At 37.0% G+C, this 21912-nt stretch overlaps 1 protein-coding gene across 1 annotated transcript in view; it reads left to right on the top strand.

Annotated features, from left to right (window-relative positions):
• Positions 1 to 230: 230 nt before the first annotated feature.
• Positions 231 to 21912, top strand: part of LOC133993340 (general transcription factor IIF subunit 2-like) — a 55127-nt gene continuing 33445 nt past the window's right edge. The window contains exons 1-4 of the mRNA XM_062432255.1: positions 231 to 290; positions 555 to 628; positions 757 to 775; positions 1348 to 1483. Of these exons, the coding sequence (XP_062288239.1) occupies positions 237 to 290; positions 555 to 628; positions 757 to 775; positions 1348 to 1483 (283 nt within the window). The 5' untranslated portion in view covers positions 231 to 236. The remainder of the gene's footprint in view (positions 291 to 554; positions 629 to 756; positions 776 to 1347; positions 1484 to 21912) is intronic.

Raw genomic sequence — 21912 nt, 5'->3', positions numbered from 1 at the left:
ATTTGGACACTTAGATATTTGTGAACCTGTTCAAATATTTTCTTGTTTGTGTCGTGTATCAGTTTTGTTGTTCTGAGTTTTATTTTTGAAAGCCGTAACAGGAAGTTTTAACAGGAAGTAATTGCTTAATTGAAAACTCCTGTCTTAGCTAAGGTGTGAAAACCTTCCAGTCTTGTTTACCTGGCTCAGTGTCTCTGTGCCGCTCTGACAGCTTTTTCTGCAACATATCAGAGAAAATGGACGTTAATCTAACTGGAGTCAAACAAAGCAAAGGCGTGTGGCTCGTAAAGGTTTGTTTACCTCCAGATGATCAAATTAATCAATTACTTTTCAGAGCGGTCTCCCCTGTGCTTAACCAGACTTCATTCACATTTTGTCTTGTTTATTAGTTAAGCAGCTTAATCATGGTCTAAATTAAAAAAGTGAATCAAAATGTTAAAAGTTCAAGTTAGAAGCTGATTTGACCCCATTTGTTGAGTGTAATCTGAATTTGTCTCTTTATTGATGTTACTGGCTCTCTTAATAAACCACTTGAATTGAATATCTCTCATCAGGTTCCCAAGTATTTAGCTCAACAATGGGACAAAGCCACAGAAAAGGGAGAAGTAGGGAAGATCACCATTGGAAAGTAGGTACCTCATCCTGGAAATGTCCTTTAATATATATGTTTATATGCTTCTATCTCCATTTGATTGTCAGTATCAGTGATGCACACTTTTTAAAAACTCTTTATTCATCTTCTCATCCACCTTACAGGAAGCATGGCAAAACAGAGGTGAGATGACTATTAGAGCTGCAAAGATCAGTCGAAAATAAAGTGGAAAATGAATAGCTAGCCATTCTGAAAATTGATGAATCTGTTGTTCTCACCTCTTCAATTTCAATAGTTTCTGTTTTTTTAGTCCTTTCATCACAATAAATTGAATACATTTGGGTATCAGTCTGTTGGTCAGGTTGCATGTAGGGTTTTGGGAAACAGTCATCAACATTTTTCACCTTTTTTTCCCCTGATATTTTGCAGCCCAGGTGATGGCTTTTTATAATGCACATTGATCTTTTAGGCCTCTTCCACTAACTTGTTTCTTTGTAAACATTTTTCTTGAATTCATCAAGTAGCTTTGATGGTTTTCCGTACTGCACATGTTGAAAATGTTTAGTATCATAACAGAGGTCATATTTATTGGTTTGACATATTTTTCTGCCTTTTTTTTCTTTGTTGTGTATTATCAATGTCTGCATCTGCACTGCCACAAGTGTTCATCTTGTCATATTTGACCTTACCTGAAGAATCAAAGTAGTTGTTTCCGTTGAATGACCGCTCACCTTGACTCCGGCTCTGTTTCCCAGGTACATTTCAGTCTGAGTGAGGAGCTGGCTGCTGTGGGGGAGAAGGATGCATCGCTGAAGGTGCCAAGGGATCATCCCTTCACCATGCACGCAGTGGGCGGACAGACCTTAGCTGTCTTCAGCCAGCGCGACAAAGGTCAGTCTCCAACTCAGCTCGTCTTTTGTGCCGGTTGCTGTCATCTGAAATACATGTTTAATGGGTGGCCGGAGGGTTCAAACTGAAATAGATCTGACAGTGAATGTGAGTCCTGTGAGTGTGCACAGAGCAGAGTGTTGTTTTATAAGCTTGACAAAATTCTGTGTCCAAGATCTGAGACTCTTTATACAGAGTACAGATCAGGTGGTCTGAAAATGTGGTAAACAAGTTAAGCCAATAAATAACTAAGGCTTCACACAAAATCGGTTTTAAAGATGAATAAGAAAACATTGTTTGCATATGCATTGATTCAGCGTGTGGATGCTGCAGATTCTCAGATAAAATAAAACAGTTTGAATCTATTTTAGGATCAAAACAGAATTTAGAGTTTGGATGAATTTCTTTGCATTATTTTACATATTAAAGGGACGTATTAGGCACATTTCCAGGTCAGTATTTTTTTTTTCTTGGGCTTTATTGGAATAACTTTGCATGATTTACAATTCAAAGGACTCTTTATTTATCTTATACTGGGTCTTTATGCAGCCTCTCAAGTCAGCCTCTGTCTGAAACAGGTTGTTTTAGCTCCTGTCTCTTAAAGGCCCACCTCCTCGTGACCCCACTCTGTTGTGATTGGTTGTCTCCTAAAAGCTGTCCCTCAGCAGACTTCAGAGGCTACATAAGCAAACAGAAGTAGTAGGATTTCACTTCTTTTTCCCATTCTTTACTCAGAATATTAACTTCTCAAACATCTGAACATTTTAAAGCCTGAATCTGATCCAAAATATCTGAGTGGACCATATAAAGAACTCGTCAGCAACAAAGGTTATGAAACAGACGGCCGTTTGTGGGCACGTGCAAACAATCTGACGTCATCATAGGAGGAAGTGAGTAACTTTGAGTGTTGAGAGCAGGTTGAAATCCTGGATATTGACTTCAAGGCAACATTTTTACACATTCACTTCAAGTTTTGGAAGCTTTGACCAAGTTCAACACAAACATCAGACATCAACAGTATGTAACTGAAAATCACAAAAACCCTTTTTAATGTCCCTTTATAAGTATTATTACCTTTTTTAGAAAAAATAATTTTATGTTACTTTCTCTGATTGAGTTTCTCAAACTAGCAAAAACAGTTCCACAAAGTCTTGTTTAGAGTTTTCTGGAGCCTGCAGATAAAAATGTATTGATTAAACTTCATCAAGAGACAAATCATGGAGTTTTTTTTTTTAATTTTTATTACAAAAACGTTCAAATTCTCTGATTCCAGCTTCTTAAATGTGAGTATTTTCTGTTTTATTTGGTCCTTTGACAGTAAACTTAAAATATTTGGTTTGTGGATTGTGATTGATATTTTTCACAATTTTCTGACATTTTATCAAACAACTAATCGTTCAGTTCACATCAGGCATGAACAAAGCAGATTAAGCAAGAGGAGACTGAAATAGTATGTGTTTGTCTTTCATTGAAAATGGGACAATAGAGTCAGAGATGAGAACCTGCTGATAAAGTGGATGAGTGTGGATGAATAGAGATAGGGACAGAGTGGATGAATTACGTCACTGAATGATGTCATCAGCACAAAAAATAGGGACTAAGTAGACATTTCCGGCATGTTTTCAATTAAAACCTGTGAGAAATGTGATGATTTAACTGCTTTTGTGTTGTTTGTCAGTGGTGCATTTGGGTCACAGTGACTGTAGACTTTTTCCCCCCTCTCTCTTAATTATTTTAAGCATCGATTTGGCTGCTGTGTTTGACATGAAGGGGCTGCTGGAGCCAAGCCATAATGCCTATTGATGCCAAAGGATTTAGACATATTTCCGCAAGGGTTCTCATGTGTTTGACGCCATTTCCATTGAGTTCACTCTGATTGGAGACATTTTGTTATATCCAACTGTTTCTCGTTCAGATCTTAAATACAGAGCTCCAACGATACATTGTTCAACAATAAATAAATCAGCTGTTTTGAATATTGAATAATTTTAATCAGTTTTTAAAGGACCAAGTTCCAAACATGTGCTGGTTGCAGATTCTCAGTTGTACGGACTTAAAGTGTCTGCATGATAGAAAACTAAATATCTTTGGATTTTGGTTATTGGGCAGACAAAACAAGACATTTGAGGGAGTCACCTTGGACTCTAAGAAGTTATTATGAGCTTTTTATACTGTTTTTCAACCTTTTTAAAGACAAATCCACTAATGAGAAAGAAAAATCTGCAGATTCATCAGTAGTTATTTGCAGTCATACATCAATATTTGATGCAGCCAGATGTTGAAGGGGGTCACAAAATCAAGTATGTAGCCCACTGTGCGAGTAGGCTTCAATTCAGTAGCAAATCCCGGGTATGAAACAAACTCGTTATGTGAACTTTGGAAAAGGTCCAAGAATGAAATGTCTGTCATGCATCTGTACGAGACCGTGTCACGAATCAATGAGCTCATCGATTTAAATGACGGGAAACAACCAACACAAACAGGAAAGCATTTAAATAATTTCCTCATTAAGCAGCTGAGCAGGCAGTAAAACATGGTGCAGGCAAACACAAATTAGATTGTTTCTGTAAGCAGCGGGGGAAACAGCAAGACAAACACCATAACACACTCGGTAGCAAAGGAAATACACTTGAACACTTCTGTTATTTTCACTAAAGTTGAGTGCAGTACATCTAGACTGATTACTATGGATTTAGTGGAAATTAAAAAGAGAAGTGCACCAATCAAAGCATCCATACACACGTGTGTCACCTTGTGCCTTTTATAATTGACAGATTTATCCTCCAGCGTTTTGAATCAGAGAATATTATTCAGTCCTTTTTTAAAAGTTTTGATGAAACCTTGAATCACTGTGCAGAGAGAGAAAATGTGAGAAAAGTAGATACTCTGTGTGTGTGATCTTTGTTCATAAGAGCACAGTGCACTTCTGGTGAGGAGAAAGAGCTGAATTTGGTGCAAGTCAGATTCACTAGCTCGTCTTTGTGCTGAAATACTGTGGTACTAAACTACACTATAAAATCCTTGAATTCCCCCCCCCCCAGATATTAACAGCCACATAACAAAACGAGACAGCAACAAAAAAATGTTCTTTTCTTTCTTGTAGGTTTTAAAGTAAAGGTACTTGGGTGCAAAACCTTTTTCTAGCAACACTTTTATCAGGACAATTGTTAAAATGTTTGTTAATTGTCCCTAAGCAGGGACGTATCGTGCTAACTAAAAAATTAGTTTTTGATATGTTGAACTTGGTTATTTACAGATCCAGTAGTTATGGAGCAACATTATTATTATTCATTTGGAGTTGTGTTTCTGTCCCCGTGGTCCAATATTCACTCTGCTTTAGTTGTTTTTGATCTCTACCAACTCCCGAGGGAAATATCTGGCTCTTCAGACAGTGTACAGTGGGCTTTTAGAGCTTTTTGTCTGGAAACAGCTGCCTGCTGCAGCCAAAAGCAATGCTTTGAGATAGGTGAGAGCAAACCAAAAATAAATAAATTCTTGTATTAAAAAATATTGTTGTGTGTTGGACTCTTTTTCAGGAAGTCCATAAATTGTCCCCATACTTTTTAAAGTACCTAAACTTTCTCTTTGATGCAAATGGTAATTTTTCATAGGTAGCAGGCTTGACAACCCTAGAGCCAACCAGCATTAGTGTGAGTGCTCTATTTTAAAGATGCAGGAAGTATGTTGAATATCGGCGACATTCAGACAAAATTTGTGAACATTTATAAAATACTCAAATAATCTACAAAAAGAGTGACAATGAGAAAGTGTAAGTGTGTGAACGAGAGAGAGAGAGAAACTGAACCAAAATTAAAATGTATCTCTAAAATATATATATTTTATGTGGAGGTTTGGCAGAAATTTGTGTGAAACTAGAGTTGGAGAATTTAGTTTTTCTTTATCATGTCCATTTTATAACCTGTGAGATAATCCTTTTATAAAATAGGTTGAACATGCACACTTATACGTGTCTCCTATATGAAAAGAGTATTAAAGTTTCATTGATCATTTTACAACACAAGGTTATATAATGAAATGTAGCCTGTAGGCCTTTTATGCCACTCACAAAACCAGCAATTACATAAATAGATTAATGAATAAGTCATACAAATATGTTTTATATTGGAGTGTGGAGGAGGAGGATTATATTTAGTCCTTTTGTTGCTCTGTTAATAATTGCAGCCCACCTAAAAGCAAATTTGAGTTTCTCATCAGACGCATCGCTGTCATTGTCATTAATTTGTGCCTCGAAACTGTAACCGGAAAAATACTAAAATAAAGCTTTCTCTTTCTTCATCAGGATGCGTTTTACAGCCACAAGGTTTATTCTATCACCGCCCTCATGCACTTTAGATGCACCCACTCATTGCATGTGCATTATTACCTCCTACATGTGATGATGGATTTTTCTGTTTCTCTTTCACAAGATTTTTTTTTCTATTTGTTTTTTTTCTACATCTCCACTAATTTTTCTAGCAAAAATTGTTTTTATCAATTGTAAAAAAAAAAAAAAAAAAAAAAAAGATTCATTCATTCTCACTAAAGTAACAGCATATGTTTTCAGTGTCAAAGGGGTGTGATATATTTGTGTTTGTGAATGTGGAAGCATGGCATTCAGGAGGCGTAGGAGCCTCTTGGTTTTTTTCTTAAAGGTGGCCTGATGACTGGAAACACAAAGTGGCATAATGTCCTCAGAGATGTGGTGGTGTGTAGTCTGTTTACCTGACCAACGCTTGGCTCCACCCGCACTCGCCCACAGAAAGGTGTACTGTATGACACTGGTCTCCCACTCACCACATGCACACACACACACACACACACACACACACACACACACACACACACACACACACACACACACACACACACACACACACACACAGCAGCTCTCCAGCACCACTGTACCGGCACATACACACTAACACTGGTTTGATCTGCACTTGCACTCTCATTCTCACTTTTTTTTTTCTTTTTTTTTTGCCACACACGCCTTACACCTACTCATATTTTACTGATTCTTGACAGCTTGGACCAAGTGGGTGTACTTAAAAAAAAAAAAATAAATAAAAATACATTCACATAAGAGAAATCTAGACAAACATTTATTCAGCTGTCAGCATCCACATTTTTGTTACCTTAGGCTCGTAAAATATATGTTTGTATGTCATCACTTTGTGTCTAAACAAAGCAGCAGCTGTTTTTTTAAAGACATATTTTTGGACATTGTTTTTCTTTTAATGGACAGCTGACAGTAAATAAACAGACAGAAAACAAGGGAAGAGAGAGGAGGTTTCAGATTGCAACCAAATGAAGCCTCCTCACCCCCCTCTTCCAAGCATCTAGGGTGACCCACTGTGGCTGTGAAACTTGCAAAAAAAAAGGCTGACTCTGACTCTAAGTGTTTGATTTGTCTTTTCTGGGCTACTGTAGAAACATGACACTGCAACATGTCCAGCTCCTTATGTAAATATTAAGGGCTCATTCTAAAGTAATGAAAACACAACGATAATTATTTTCTTGGGATTAAAACATACTTAAGAATATTATACTTTCTTTCTGCCAAGTCCGTTGTGCTAGATGCCACTAAATTCTACACACTGCACCGTTTAACATACTGAACTGAAAGGTATGAAGGATCTCCAAGCACAAGTAAGCGTCACCCTGAACCTTCATCTTGACTGCTGTCTTGTTGTTGTTGACCTGAAATCTAAATCTTATATTAACAATCTTTGGAGTACTAAGTAATGAAACGGAAAACTGGAATACTCTCCACAACTAAACGAGGGAAGAGAACCGCATATCTGTTGGCCTGCTCCAATCTGGCGAAGCTTACACATGATGTATACTCGTTGTAATCCTCTCCTGTAAATGACTCGTGTGTTTGAAGTTTGAGGTCAGATGTTTCATAGATGAACATGGCTCACACAGATGTATTACATACAGGGAGTCTGAACTGTCTGAATCAAATAGATATCACACAATTAACTCACCATGACAGTATACAGTACCGCTGAAGTACTTAATGAGTACTATTGCCATTACAGGTCTTTTAGTACTTTGCAGCAATGAATACTCTCACAGCCGCTTTTCTACTGTCTTATCACACTATTAGCTTGCTGAGTTCTGCTCATGCTGGATTTTTCTTTAAGATACACTGTGAGTTAAAAACATTTCACTCTTTTTTTTTAATAGAGTTTTGAACAAAATGTGAAGTTTTGTAATTTTTGGGTGCACTGATGGGGAGAGCTACATAATGTTGTTATACCAAGACGACGGCACACACAACAATTATTGTATGTATGTCTGTCCTGGAGGAGCGCTCCTTCCTCTGTTGCTTTTCCACAGATTTCTCTCATTTTTCCCTGTTAAAGGTTTTTTGGGGGGAGTTTTCCATTGATGGTCTGAGGATTGTACTTGTGTGCTGTACTGGCACCAAAGCCCCTTTTAAAGTAAATGTCTGATATTGGGCTCTATAAATAAAATGGTCATGAATAATTATTTTGTCTCAAAGTTCCCCTGCTCATGTTTATTTATCAGCATTTCAACTGTTATGCAAGTATTAGGTTTGAAGCAACGTGTTGGACTGTTGCTTTTATTCATGAATTATGAAATTTCTTGGCAACTTTTGGATGAATTTCTGTGTAAAGTTGGGTACAGAGATTCATGGTTCCCAGAGACTAAATACTGACTTTTTATGCCACCAACAGGTCAAAGTTTCCTTTTGTTGATCACTTATATTATATTATTATATCATATTTTCAGGCTCTTTCTAAAACTATGTGACTAAATCTTCATCAGTTTCTGTGGTACTTTGAGAATAATGCAAAAAAATGCTCATGTTAGCCTGCCTGATACTGTTCTTTAAGTTATGTGTGTTTGTTTTACTACAGCACATTCCTAATGATTCTAGTTTTGTGTTTGTCACATAAAAATATCAAAAGATAGAAAACTGAATGACATACGGTACAGTTTAGATTTACTGTTGTTTGACCAAACCAAATGAGCTCTGTCTGTTTGTAAAGAAATATATAATCCAGTCTGCCTCGCAGTGTATAATTCCTATAAACCAAACATTTTAGACTGTGTACTGAATTCCTCCACCCCTGTAATACAAGCATTCAATAAGCCAACAATAACGAGACGTTGCTAATGGTCACTGTCAGTGATTGATACATATACAAATGGTGTCTGACATGGCTTTTGTACAGTAAGGCTGATAGCTAAATGTTCTTTCATTATTTCCCCTCTCGTTTTTCTCCTTTGTTCTGGCAAGGACCAGGTATTGATTAAGAGGTTGCTAAGCAACAGGCTTAGTTGCCACAGAAGCGTGCAGAGGAGAACAGATGGCCAGATGTAATGTTCTGCTCTGCTACTGTAGGAGATGACTTTTCTTCAGCTGTGTCTTCAGTAGCTTTCATAAAAACTTAGCAGTCCTTGAAACCTTCACCTCTCTGCACAGAACAGGATGTCTGTGTCCTTTTAGTCAATGTCAGAATTTCTATAGATTATAAGAATTGCTATGAGAAGTGTTGTAACTTTGAATAACCACTTGTGCTTGTTGAACATGGGAGTGTAGATTTTTTTTGTCAATACTTTATCTTTGTTGCTGAAATATTCTCATCACTATACTATATAACCATACTTTACTACTATAACTCTGGATATTTATATCAGTGGATATGTTTTTGTACCAATGTGGAATTTTGGCTCATGAGTTTGTTTTTTATACTCACAACTATACAAAACATGGTGTTTTACATGTTTTGTATAACTGAAACATAGACAATCATAACATATGTAAAAACAGCATTAATGTTAACTTTCTAAGAATTTTTTTAATCTACCTACAGTTTTATTCGACACCAAATTTACAGTTAAGTTTAGCCAATTAATCAGTTTCAATTAGTTGATAGATAGAAAAATAAATGGCAACTGATTTGATAATCGATTAATGGGTTTAGTCTTTTTTTTTTTTAAGCAAGTATGTAAAAGATTTGCTGGTTTGATTAATGATGATAGCAGTTGTTAGTTGCATTCAGACTGTAATGACAGAGTTTTGTACTTTTGTCTAAACGATGAAGGGTTTTGAATTTTTTTAGTGCTAAATGCTTTGCAAAATTCTCCATAAAAGAGTCATACATTAAGGATGGGTATAACTTTCCTTTTAATTCAGCCAGTTAGGAGCTCCTCTGATTGGCACCCTCTCCATAGCATTAGCAGTGGAGGCTCATGGGTAGTATTTATATCCATCCACCATGCCAAAATGACGGGAACAAAGTAGTAATAATTAAAACTTTTTCGCTATTTATTATTTACCCTTGGTACTTTAATTAATAGTTACAAATATATATATATATATATATATATATATATATATATATGGGTAGTATTTATATCCATCCACCATGCCAAAATGACGGGAACAAAGTAGTAATAATTAAAACTTTTTCGCTATTTATTATTTACCCTTGGTACTTTAATTAATAGTTACAAATATATATATATATATATATATATATATATATATATATATATATATATATATATATATATATATATAATAAAGACAATAATGAGTAGCATCAGAAAGTATATAAAAACACCTTGTGCATATAGACTGTGCGTAAACTGGAGACCTGTAGTTTAGTATTTAGGGCAGACTAAGTGAAGTTGAAGTCTGATGCAAAAAAATATGTGTTTTGAGTTTACTTTTGAATTAGTTTCTCAAATTCAGATAAGAAGACGATTCCAAAGAACAGGGGCTTGGTGAGAAAAGGTCCCCCACCAACTACTGATTTATTCATTTTTGGAATAGTCAGAGACTGATGTTTTGAGACCATAGAGCCCTAGCAGTTATGAGGAGTGACAAGGGATAAAACGTAGGATGGTGCAAGTCCATGCAATATTTTATAAATTAGATCTAGCACAGGAGAACAGGCATGATTTGATCACATTTTCTAGTTTTGCTTAATGTCCTAACAGCAGTATTTTGTACAAAGTGGGTGTAGTTTTCTAATAATTTAATTTGGTAAACCAGATTAAAGTACATTACAATAGTCAAGATTAGATGAGATGATGATGATGTACAAGTGTTCCAGCAGCAACAGGCATGGAAAGAATGAGACAAATCTTGGCAATATTGTAAGTGGAAATGTGTCGCCTTTGTAATATTGTTGAAATGTTCAAAGGAGAGATTAGGATCAAATAGGACACAGAGATTCTCTAATGTATTTTCAGAGTGATTTCACAGAATTTATTTCTATTCTGCTTTGGACCAAGAATGGTCCAATGGTCTCAGCATTTAAAAGAAAGAAGTTAGATGACATCCATTTTTTGATTTCTGATTTGCATTCTTCCAGTTTCACCTGCTGATGATAGGCGTCAGGCTTTAATAGAGATGTAAAGCTGAGTATCATCTGCATAAGAATGCAAACTTAGTTTGTAACTATTAATTAAAGTACCAAGGGTAAATAATAAATAGCGAAAATAGTAGAACCGAGCACAGATCCCTGTGACAAAATGTGATCTGTCAGATAAATGTGATCTAAACCAGGAGAGAGCCGTGTCAGTGAGACCAATGTCATTTTTAGGCAATCTAATACAGTGTCGTGATCAATCGTATTGAAAGCTGCGATGAGGTTTACGAGCATCAACATTGAAACTGAATCAGTCTGAAGCAAGCAGTGAATCATTTTCCACTTCTGTCAGAGCAGTTTCTCTGTGCTCTGGAATTTTCTCAAGCCAGATTCATGAGGTTCATAGTTAGAATTAATGTTTGTGTAGTTTTTATGAAAGGGATGAATTACTAGGACAGATGCATTATATATAAACGCTGTGTATGCATATGTGTTCTTTTCATCAGATTTATAAAGCTGTGCATACTTATGGTTCTCTTTCATAAGTGGATGTACACACGCCCACCAGTTTTCACACCTGTCAATGGAACAAAGAGGAAAGAAGTTGGGCATTCTCACCAATTGTGTTGCGTCAGAGAGGTTCTCCAACAATGCCCTGCCAGCTGTCATTATGTGCGACCATTACGCACGGATATGTGGCTTTTTATAGCATCCATATCATTAATTCATTAAATGTAACTGTAAACCATCTTCTGCAGTGCTATCTGTCATGATTATTAAACATCAGAAATGCAATCAATGATTCATTTGTAGCACTCATATTAAAGACTTACTTTACAGTGTGTGTCACAATCAAGGATAACATAAAATTAATAAAAGGGAAATAAAACCACTCCTACACTCTGCATGGTTTGGTATCCTGACAGTACAGTCAAAGGCAATGTTTACCCGACTTATACAGACAGCTATGAAAATCATGGAAAACCGTTGATCTCCTAGTCTTTAGGTTATTTTTCAACAATCTATAATTAGACAGGCTCAAAGAAATCATCTGAAGCCCAACTCATGATATGCTCACGATATGTTTAAGTTAGAAGAATGATACAACCTGCCATGTAGACTGGATAAAGATATACAGTTGGTTAACAACCTAGACAATTACTCTATATTTTATTTAGCATTTGCATTAAATTTCACTCCACCTCATATCACCTGTGGCCCACTCTAGAAAAACACTCATACACCTGGTCTGAAGTATACAAGAGTTGAGAACACTCTCACTGCACATTATAATTTTATAAGCACCAGTTTACGTGTTGGGAAATGGGGTATGCATGATTTTTGTGCATACGGTGTATTTATATATGTGGCCCCTGCTGTGTGATTATTTGAAATCCCTGCAGCATAAAAGCATCAAGCACAAAACCACTGGAACTGTGCAGGTTGTCGGATCCTGGGCAGACTGTAGTAAGTGTTTTATTGAAGCATTGTGATCGGCTTTAGCTTTGTATGTTTATTCCTGAAGTGTGGCTCATGAATTGTTGGAGGGTTTAAAGAGGAAAATCTCTTGACTGGTACCTCTTGAAAAAGGATGACTTTGTAGTCAGACGACACTAACAACGCTTTCAGGATTATGTTGGACTTCATTCACAGGGGTCCAGCAGGTCCACAATATGAATCGTTGGCATTCATATTCCTTTCCAGCGTTCAGAAGCTCCTATTGCAGTTGTACACTAATAGTTGTATGGCCTGGCTGTTTCCATTGCTGATATCAAGCAGCAGTCTTGGTATTTTGTGAGCAGAGGCTGTGTAGAGGCTGCAGGGTTTGTGCTGTCGGAGAGCTCAAATCTCTTGGGCGTACTCCCCGTCAGAGCTGGTTGTTGCTGTCAGTTCTCCCCTGTTGGGCTGCTCACCACAAAGAAAGAAAAAAAAAAACATCCTTGAAATATAAGCATCATAGGTATTGTTGAAATGAGTTTCTAGCCACTGTGACATTTGCTCTGCAGCATTTATTTATCCATTGAAATTCACTTGAGATCCCTGATATTTTACAGCAATTCTCCTCGTCTCATTTACAGTTTTCACACATTCACATGGCGGTTGCTCACTGAGGTGTAAAAATTGATTTTATCTTATTGTCTGTATTGTGAAACACCAAATTATGTAGGGATGAAAATCTTGTCTTGAACATATTTTTTGAAATTGCTCACAAGTTTAGAAGTAATGGAAGCAACAGGGTTTCATCACGCACTCAGTAGCCACTTCATTTGCTACACCAAACCAATGCAAAATGTCGAAAAAACCCTACCTTCATGAAGGTTGTAATATTTAGTTTTTGTTGAAATTGTTTAAAAAAGATGGTGCTTTAACTTCATGGTCATTTTGGAGGCTGCAGTTGTAGCTGTGTGTGGTGCTTTTGCGTTATTTCTGTTGTACTGAGAGGCAAATAATTTTTCCCAAAGATGTTTTCTGTCATTTCAGGTAGTTTTTTATCACTGTTTGTTCAAGTGTTCATTTTTCTAATATATTTTTTTTTAATTCGTTTTTTTTTTTTTACAATATAAAAAGAGATCGTCAGGATTGACAGCCACCCTCAAAACTACGTCAGACAAGCCGAGCGACCGCAGCAGTTTCTGATGGAGGACACTAATATACGTTCTCAGTTGTGATTCATTACCAGCTCTAGCTGCTCACTACCGACTCTACTACACAGAATCTGGTTACAAATTACGTCATACAAGCAAGATGGCAGCTCCAAGAAACTAGATATTTTGGGTTCACTTTTGCATATAGTGGCAGGAAGCAGAGATGTATCATCCATCTTTATTTATTGTCTGTGATTGTAACCACAACGTTATACTGTGCGAACAAAGTACTTATTTTAACTCAAACCATGACAAAACCTAAATCCAACCAGACCATAATCATAGTGATGGCACATTATGAAACGTGATTATTCTTCAACAGTGATTTGTAACAGTTTTTGATGATGTACTACTGATTACTGCCAACAGGGGGCGTAAAAAACTAGTCTTTTATGTGTTATTGTAAAGCATCTTTCCCAAGAACATTTTGATTAAAGCTGAGTAAGGGTTTATGTAGTTACTAATGTTAGTAGTAGTTAAATATGTTGTTTTCATTTGCGATGAAAGTGTCACCTGTTGCTCAAATCTACTTAAGTATTGGAAATATGCTTGCAGAGTTTTCAATTGTCTGTTTAATGAGGCAGATTCTTTTCTGTTTATAAACCTCCAACAAACATAAAGTCCCATTAATTTACCAGACCAAACAGTCTAAACTTGTGGATTTCTGTATGACTGCAGATCTCTCATTTTTGCTCTCTATTATGTGAAGAAGAGGGCTGAGCTCGGTGCGATTGAAGGCCCGCTATTCTTCTCAGAGATGAACCGTGATTGTTGTTATTGTTGTCGCCATCCAGGGTCAAAATACGAGAGTGCGCCAACAGTTGTTTAGCCAGAGAAATGTCATCTGCATTCTCTTTTCTGTTTTGCTTTCTGGAACAATAGTTTGTCCAACCCCTGCTGTGCTCCCACACAAGAGACATGTGACATCCAAAATAATGACACAGGGATAAAACGTGACGCTCTGTCGGCAGTAGATCTTTGCAGGTGGATACAAAGCGAGCCTCAGCAGGTTGAAAAAGGTTATAGTAAAGCACATTGTAAGAAAATGTGATTGAAGTAACCTCTTTAAAGTCATGTTTTCTATAAAATTTTGAGTTGCTTTCTCTCTCCTGACCCTTCTTCCTCTGTCTACAGAGCCCATTATGATAATGGTAATGTCAGGTCTCCAAGCTGCAAACACAGTAGATTGAAATTTTCACTCGAGGCTTTTCTCCAAGTTTACAGTTAATGTAATTTTGTCAGCTTGTTGAAGTATGTTTCGGGTCTTGTGGGTCCTTTACGGTCACAATGACGCAAAATGCACTCCAAGTAAATACCGAGCAGCAGGTGGACTTACATTTTCTTATAATTTCATCTGTAGCTTTTCACTATTTGACTAAACCTTTTAAAAGCTTTTGTAATTACAGGCAACGTTAGTTTTACAGCTACTAATTTCAGCTATCCACCTTTTCTGTCAGAGGGTCTGAGAGCTTGTGTTGAGTTTTATTTTCCTATACCTGCATCGATGGTTTTTAGAGGATTTAGAATTTCTGGGGAATTATGATCACTGACGCAGGAAAAAAAGCACATTATTATTATTAGACCGGCTAAATGAGTTGGCTGTAAATTTTGTCTCTTTATTGAAATGTAATAATATCCACTCAGCGTTGTCCACTGATATGATGGAGGTTCCTACACACTCGGGTCAAGTCGCCCATATGTTTGTATTACTTTTGTTTGAGATGTCTGAGCAGGAAAAAAATCATTTTTTGTTGTGTGTGTGTGGGAGGATTTCACTCAACACTAACAAAACATGCCTCACTCAGCCTTAATAGCTGCTCACCCACCATTAGTCTGGCTTTCAAGAGTTTCTCTGTTTGATCAGGCCTGAGCCGAGCACGTTGTTCGCAGCTTCAGCTCTGAAGAGAAGCCCCAACACTCCCAAATGGAGCTGTGAAGTCTTGAAGCTAAAAAAAGGAAGGCTGTATGAATAATGCTGCATAATGTAAGAGAGGAAAAACAACGTGATCAGACGTTTATGCAACTGCCCCAAAATTATATTTTTTACGTTTAAGTGACAGAAGCCCTCCAGTGGCCGTCAAAATTATGACTACAGCAAAGGAGGAAATCGGAAAAAGTCAAAATATAGACACAAAAGCCACATTAATAAACTGTATTCTCTCTTAATCTAATTTTACTTTGTTTCATTCATGCATTCTTTCATTTTCTTTAATAAAGGCAAGGCAAGGCAGCTTTATTTATATAGTGCATTTCATTCAGGGGCAACTCAATGTGCTTCACATAAAAACAAACATTTAACAGTAAGAATTGGAAGCATAAAAACGTACAATTTAAAAAAAATAAAACCCAATTATAATAAAAATAAAACAAATTACAGAAAAATAGAGAGGGAGAAAGAAAACAAAAAGCTAAACTATTATAAGATATGATATGTTTTTTTCTATTTACATGATAACTGTGCCGTAATGATTTGTGAGTGAACTCTGATTAAAGTTTTCAAACATCATAAATAGATCGGTGTGGATGGATGAGGCAAAAATAACCATTAACACAGTTTAATGCTGCGCAGTGTGTGTGAGAGATTTAATGTGAGATTAACAACCGCTTCCAATTAGTCATAGTTCAGGTTTGAATGGTGGGCGGCTTGTCTTCAGATGAAATGCAGCATTTTCCTACATATTTAAATGTAAGTCATGACAGTGAAAATCCCCTCTTCTCAATATGTTTTATAGTATGTGTGCTAATGAATAACTGTAGTTACTAAATCGTGTAGTATGTAAATATATACCTATATAACATGCAGGCATTTATTTATTTGTTGGTTTATTTAACAGGGATAGTGCACATTAATAAACACTGCTGTAAATGCAGCAGATTTAGCCTCGATGGAAGTTGCTGAGTCTCGCTCATAAACAGAACATGAGATTGATTATAACCATGTAGAACAATAATAAAAAGAGAAAAAAAATTATTAATGTTAAAAACAGAAATGTAATCTTGTGTTTTGTTTGCTGTACCTGTTTGCAGTTTGTATTTGCTCTGTGGCCTCCAAGTTCCTTATAAACACACAGCAGACTATACATGGCAGCTTCATGACATACCTAAAAACTAACCTGCACTGTAATGCTAGAATAATGTGACATGGCCCCAGTTTTTTGTAATATTCATGAATGAAAATGTTCAATTAAAAGAAAACAAATCAGGTGGATTAAGACGTTCAACTCCCACAAACATAAATGTCAGATACAGGTTATTTGAACATTAAAATGATAAATGACAGTCAATAAGAGTAATGGTCTACAGTCAAATGTAAAGATAGAGAAACTTGAAACTATTTGTATTTGTCTTATATTTGTCTTCTCCTTTGAGCCATTGTGGGCAACATGGAATTTATAGTAATGCTGTATTTTTATCCAGTTCAAGTTGTTTCAAGAATAATCGTGTCATTTCTTTGATACCTAAGCAGTGAATGACCTTTTTCTCTCCAATTTCTTGATATTTTTCTTGCTTCTGTTAATTCTTAAAAATGCTAAGGATCAATTTCAACAGTATCTGTACTGTGGTCATATCTGAAAAATATTCCCCTTTTTTCTGAACCAGACCTTTTGCAGCTATTTGCCTTCATTTGTATTATCAATGTTGTGTCAGAGTCCTTTGCACCCTACAAAATGGAAATTATGGATTCAAAACACATTTCAATAACAACATGGCGCTGAAGATACTGCTATTGGCATTGATTTCTAATTGCTTAATTCACACAGACACACATAAGGCACAAACATCTGTGTGTTGCACCTCTTACTGTCATGTTGTGTCAGAGTGTGTTGATTACCACTTTCACACATACAGTAGGAAGGTGCAGGACAGGTTGGCTCTGGAAGCAACCAAATATAGAAGTTACACTCCTGCATGAACAGAAAATGCAACAAAACACAGAATTGCACTGCAAGGAAACGACCAAATACAGAAAAAGGGCTACAAGAGCAGAAAATCCAACAAAATAAAGAACTGCGCTGCAAACACACCATTTAATCAAATACAGAAACGCTGCAAGTTTTACAAAACACAAAGGAACTGAGTTACAAAATGACAAATTTCCAGGGGACTCTAGAAAGTGTTGAACAACCTCAGACACACTTGCAGTTATTGCGGTGGTCTGTGCCAAAATCATAAATCATGCATCCGAGTATAGGTCTTTCAAACGTTTCCAAAAGTGGCGCTCGCTTCATTAGCTTATCTCTTTTTTCAATGTAATTTACTCCTTTTTATTCACTCTTTCATGATCCCATTCAGGATTATATATCAGGACAGTGTGATAACGTAACGAACTGATAACCTTTTAAATTGTATAATTTACATTAACATCATGCAACACTTTTAACAGATTAGAGTTGCTGTGAGATAACACAATAATCATGTGTAATTTCTTTGATACCAGAGCACTCAATGGCCTTTTTCTGTCTAGTTTTTATGACATGTTTTTGAGAAAATTCCTGAAACAAGGGAACCGCACTGAATATCTCTCTTCACTCACAGAATGGTTTCTGGAGGGTTCAATCTGAGGAGAAATAGCTCCCAGGACACACGTTTTTTTTGTTTAAGTGTGAATGCTGTTTCAGAGGCTTTTATGCCCTCAGGAGAAAAAAAAAAAAAACAGCTCATGGTGAGAGGCTCGTTTTTTTCCCCCGCCAACATTTAGTATGAAAGTAGTCAGATTTAAAAACATCTAAATATAATGCATAAACGCATCTCTGCACTGTTTCATTGTGTGTGTCCCCGCCACTCTGCATGTGTTTGTCATCTCCTTTTTGTGACTGTATAATGGTTACGGCTGTCTCTTTTTTGTTTGAGCTGAGAGTGGAAGGGGCCTGACCATGGCATGATGAACAGAGAGCTGTGTGTGTGTGTGTGTGAGAGAGAGAGAGAGAGAGAGAGAGAGAGAGAGAGAGAGAGAGAGAGAGAGAGAGAGAGAGAGAGAGAGAGAGAGAGAGAGAGAGAGAGAGAGAGAGAGAGAGAGAGAGAGAGAGAGAGAGAGAGAGAGAGAGAGAGAGAGAGAGAGAGAGAGAGAGAGAGAGAGAGAGAGAGAGAGAGAGAGAGAGAGAGAGAGAGAGAGAGAGAGAGAGAGAGAGAGAGAGAGAGAGAGAGAGAGAGAGAGAGAGAGAGAGAGAGAGAGAGAGAGAGAGAGAGAGAGAGAGTAGAGAGAGAGAGAGAGAGAGAGAGGAGAGAGAGAGAGAATGAGAGAGGCGATGAGAGGAACATATGATGAAGGAATTGAGTTTGCCTGGCAACAGGTGAAAAGACGGCCCATTAACCTCCTGCCTCACTCATCATCCTAATCTGCCTTTTGATGAGGTGTGGATCACTCTGACCGAGCGACTAATAAGTATAGCAAGTCACTGCCATAAAAAATGCATGGAGCTGATCTGCAATTGAAAAGGTTTGATGTTGTTGACAGTTAAGTATCAGTGCAAGGTTTGTGTGTGTGTGCTTGTGCGCTGGCGTGGTGTGTGTTTGCCTCCACCTGAATGGTTGCACATTGACTTTAACACACATGGAGCTTGTATGTACTGTATGTTGTCTGCGTTTGCGAGGTGTGGGCCGTCGATGAGGTTTGCCTGATGTCAGACGTGGACGTGGGCGTATGAGTCATGACGGAGGGGTATCTGACGACATCGCCTGCCATGGCAAATGGTTTCAGTTGCCATGGAGGGGGGACAGAACGGTGGAGAGAGGCTGTTCATTCAAAGGTGATTGCTGCTCTCCATATGGGCACACTCGGAAACTAAAAGGTGCACATTAACTTTGCATATTAACAATTCCAACGAGTCGTGAGAGACACTTTAAAAACCGGCTTGTTTTACAGATGTTCTCCACTCTGAGAAGATTTAACCTTGGAGGGGACGAATGTTTTTAAATGTCTGAAATTTAAGTATTTCCACTCCTACATGGCTTCCATAAATGGGTTTTGACTCATCCCTGTTTCACATTGTTTGTTTGGACATAAACCAGGCTAGACTTGTTTTGCTTTTGCACCAGCAAATCGTCAAAGTGCCAAAGCAGCTTCTGTGTTATTTAATGTAACCTCTACACAGCATTATCAGGCCTCTTTTGTGACTCAGTATGATCAACCTATTGATTTATATTTAAATGGTAGGTCAAATTCAGTGCACTTCTCCTACATAACTACTACATCATGCTTTTTATTCATGCAAGATTAAAGTAGGAGTAAAGGTAGTAGGATGATGATATGTATTTGTAAAAGTTACAGAACATTGATGAGACTAAGACGTCAGTTTAAATGTCCACACACCATGTCTGGAATAATTATTAAATCGCAATGTTTTGGTCTGTCTGATATCGACCTTTTAAAATTAGATTTTGATTGTGTACTTACTAATTTAATTCAGTGTTATGGTTCAAGATAGTCATTATTTTATTAGAATGTTTCATCAAATATTTGTCTATTTCACTGTCATATCAATTTGCTGTTGGCTCATCTTCTAGGCCTCAGTTCTCATTCTTTTACTGGATAAAATCAGCTGCATGTGAAGTGATCTTGTTCACTGTTTGTTCACAATTTCACATCCAAGTGGTGGGGAAAACTTTGTTCCCATTTTTTTTCTACCTGAACTAGTTCACTGAGGCTCGCAGCATTTCTGCATCACCTTATTACGATCAAAACAAATCAAGAGAGGACAATAATTATAGTGTTTCAGTACTTTAACACATGTCAAGAGGAGGAATTATTAAAGTAATAACTTTTTTTGTCAGTTATAGTACCACTGAAATTAGAATTGCACTGTTCGTTATTAGGAAAAATTGTATATTACCACTTGATAATGGCACACATCAGACTGCAATACAGATGGATAAAAAAGAGGTCCTCCTTGAGGGAAGAGGATGACTGGCCTACTTTTAAAATATTAGATATCTTTACTGGAACTAGGAAGGTTTGAAAAGGCTCCCTAAAGACTTCATCAGCAGCGAGCCAGTACAACTTTCTGTGTCAGTCACGGCTTTACAGCAGGTAGGATGCAGGTAAGAATGGAGCTGAGCATGTTTTAATTAAACAGTTAATTTACAGTCTGTGATAATTGTGGCACGGCAATGGGGTTTAATGGCCATTGTCATAAAAAAAATCTATCCATAAATATTAGCCTACTTTCACTTAACACTGTCCTGCTTGTAGGTTACTTTATTAAGCCGGAAAAGATGGTTGGTCCTGCAGGATCCCTGGAAAGCAGTGGAACTACTTAAAAGCATTTTGATGCCAAACCAAACCCTCGAAAGTGGAGTGTATGCCACATTTGTTTCAGCTTCATGTAAGATTATATGCATAAGATGAATCAAATGCCTTTTATTTGACCAAATATGAGCCAGATCAGTAGAAGTTTCATGCATCAACATCATGATTTAATCAATATTTTTTATAATAACGTATGAATTGACAGTGTGTAATGTCAGAGGCGTTGCTTGTAGTAATGAACCTATGCGGAGAATTGTCCCTGGACCTTTTTATAGCGAGTTTCAGCTCAATGTTTAGCTGCACCGATGCAACTTTACTGTTTTGATTTACTCTAACCACTCTCATAGCGCTTTTTTTGGCAGCAGGAAGCTACCTGCTGAGCCCCACGTGGCAAACAGACACAGTTCGTGACCAACTGGTGAAGCATTTAGCAGCTAAAGAGCCACATTTTCCCTTATGAGTTAATGGAAACCAAAAACAGAACTAAGAGTATTCACTAGGTTGACAGAAAAACAACCTCATTTGATTCATAATGTTGCTCTGTAACTGCTGGATGTGTATAATAAGCAGCTGCTTGCTAACAAGTTCAGCAGATCAACTATAAACTAATAGTGATTTCGGGATGTACTGACCACACCCTGAGTGGACTTCAACATTACTGCAGTGATGAGAACGTTTTCAGCTGGTATAAAATTGGTGTTTAACATTTGGAAAACTTTGTGTTTATGTTTCCTCAAGTTAAAGTCATTGGGAGAAACAATTATTTTTTCTGTGCAACCCAAAATATAGTCAGACAGGAGCGTTTTCTGGACTGTTAACCATCAGTGGTTTAGCCTACTGTATATTCTTCTCCATTAAGAAACTTTTAAAAACATACTTCTAAATAAACTGTTTTCAAGCAACTTTTTTGCATGTGAGAGCTACACATTGCTTAAAAATGGTAAAAAATTAGACAAGGAAGGGTTTGGATTTGAAAATGAGCAGAGAAACACAGATAAAGTGTTGCACTCCATAGAGAGTCTCAACTACCAGCCGTGGGAATATTATAATATTGCAACGTATTTTATATTTATATTCTGAAACTTTGTCAAAGCCACCAAAAATATTACCTTTAATACTTTGGATACTACCACTGGTGGATGCCTAAATTCAAAATGAATTCTGATAGGCTTAACCAATTTGGGG

Source organism: Scomber scombrus, chromosome 13 (assembly GCF_963691925.1).
Source record: "Scomber scombrus chromosome 13, fScoSco1.1, whole genome shotgun sequence".
Taxonomy (NCBI): domain Eukaryota; kingdom Metazoa; phylum Chordata; class Actinopteri; order Scombriformes; family Scombridae; genus Scomber; species Scomber scombrus.
Note: the sequence above shows the minus strand (reverse complement) of the source record. Positions and strands in the feature narration are given on the sequence as shown.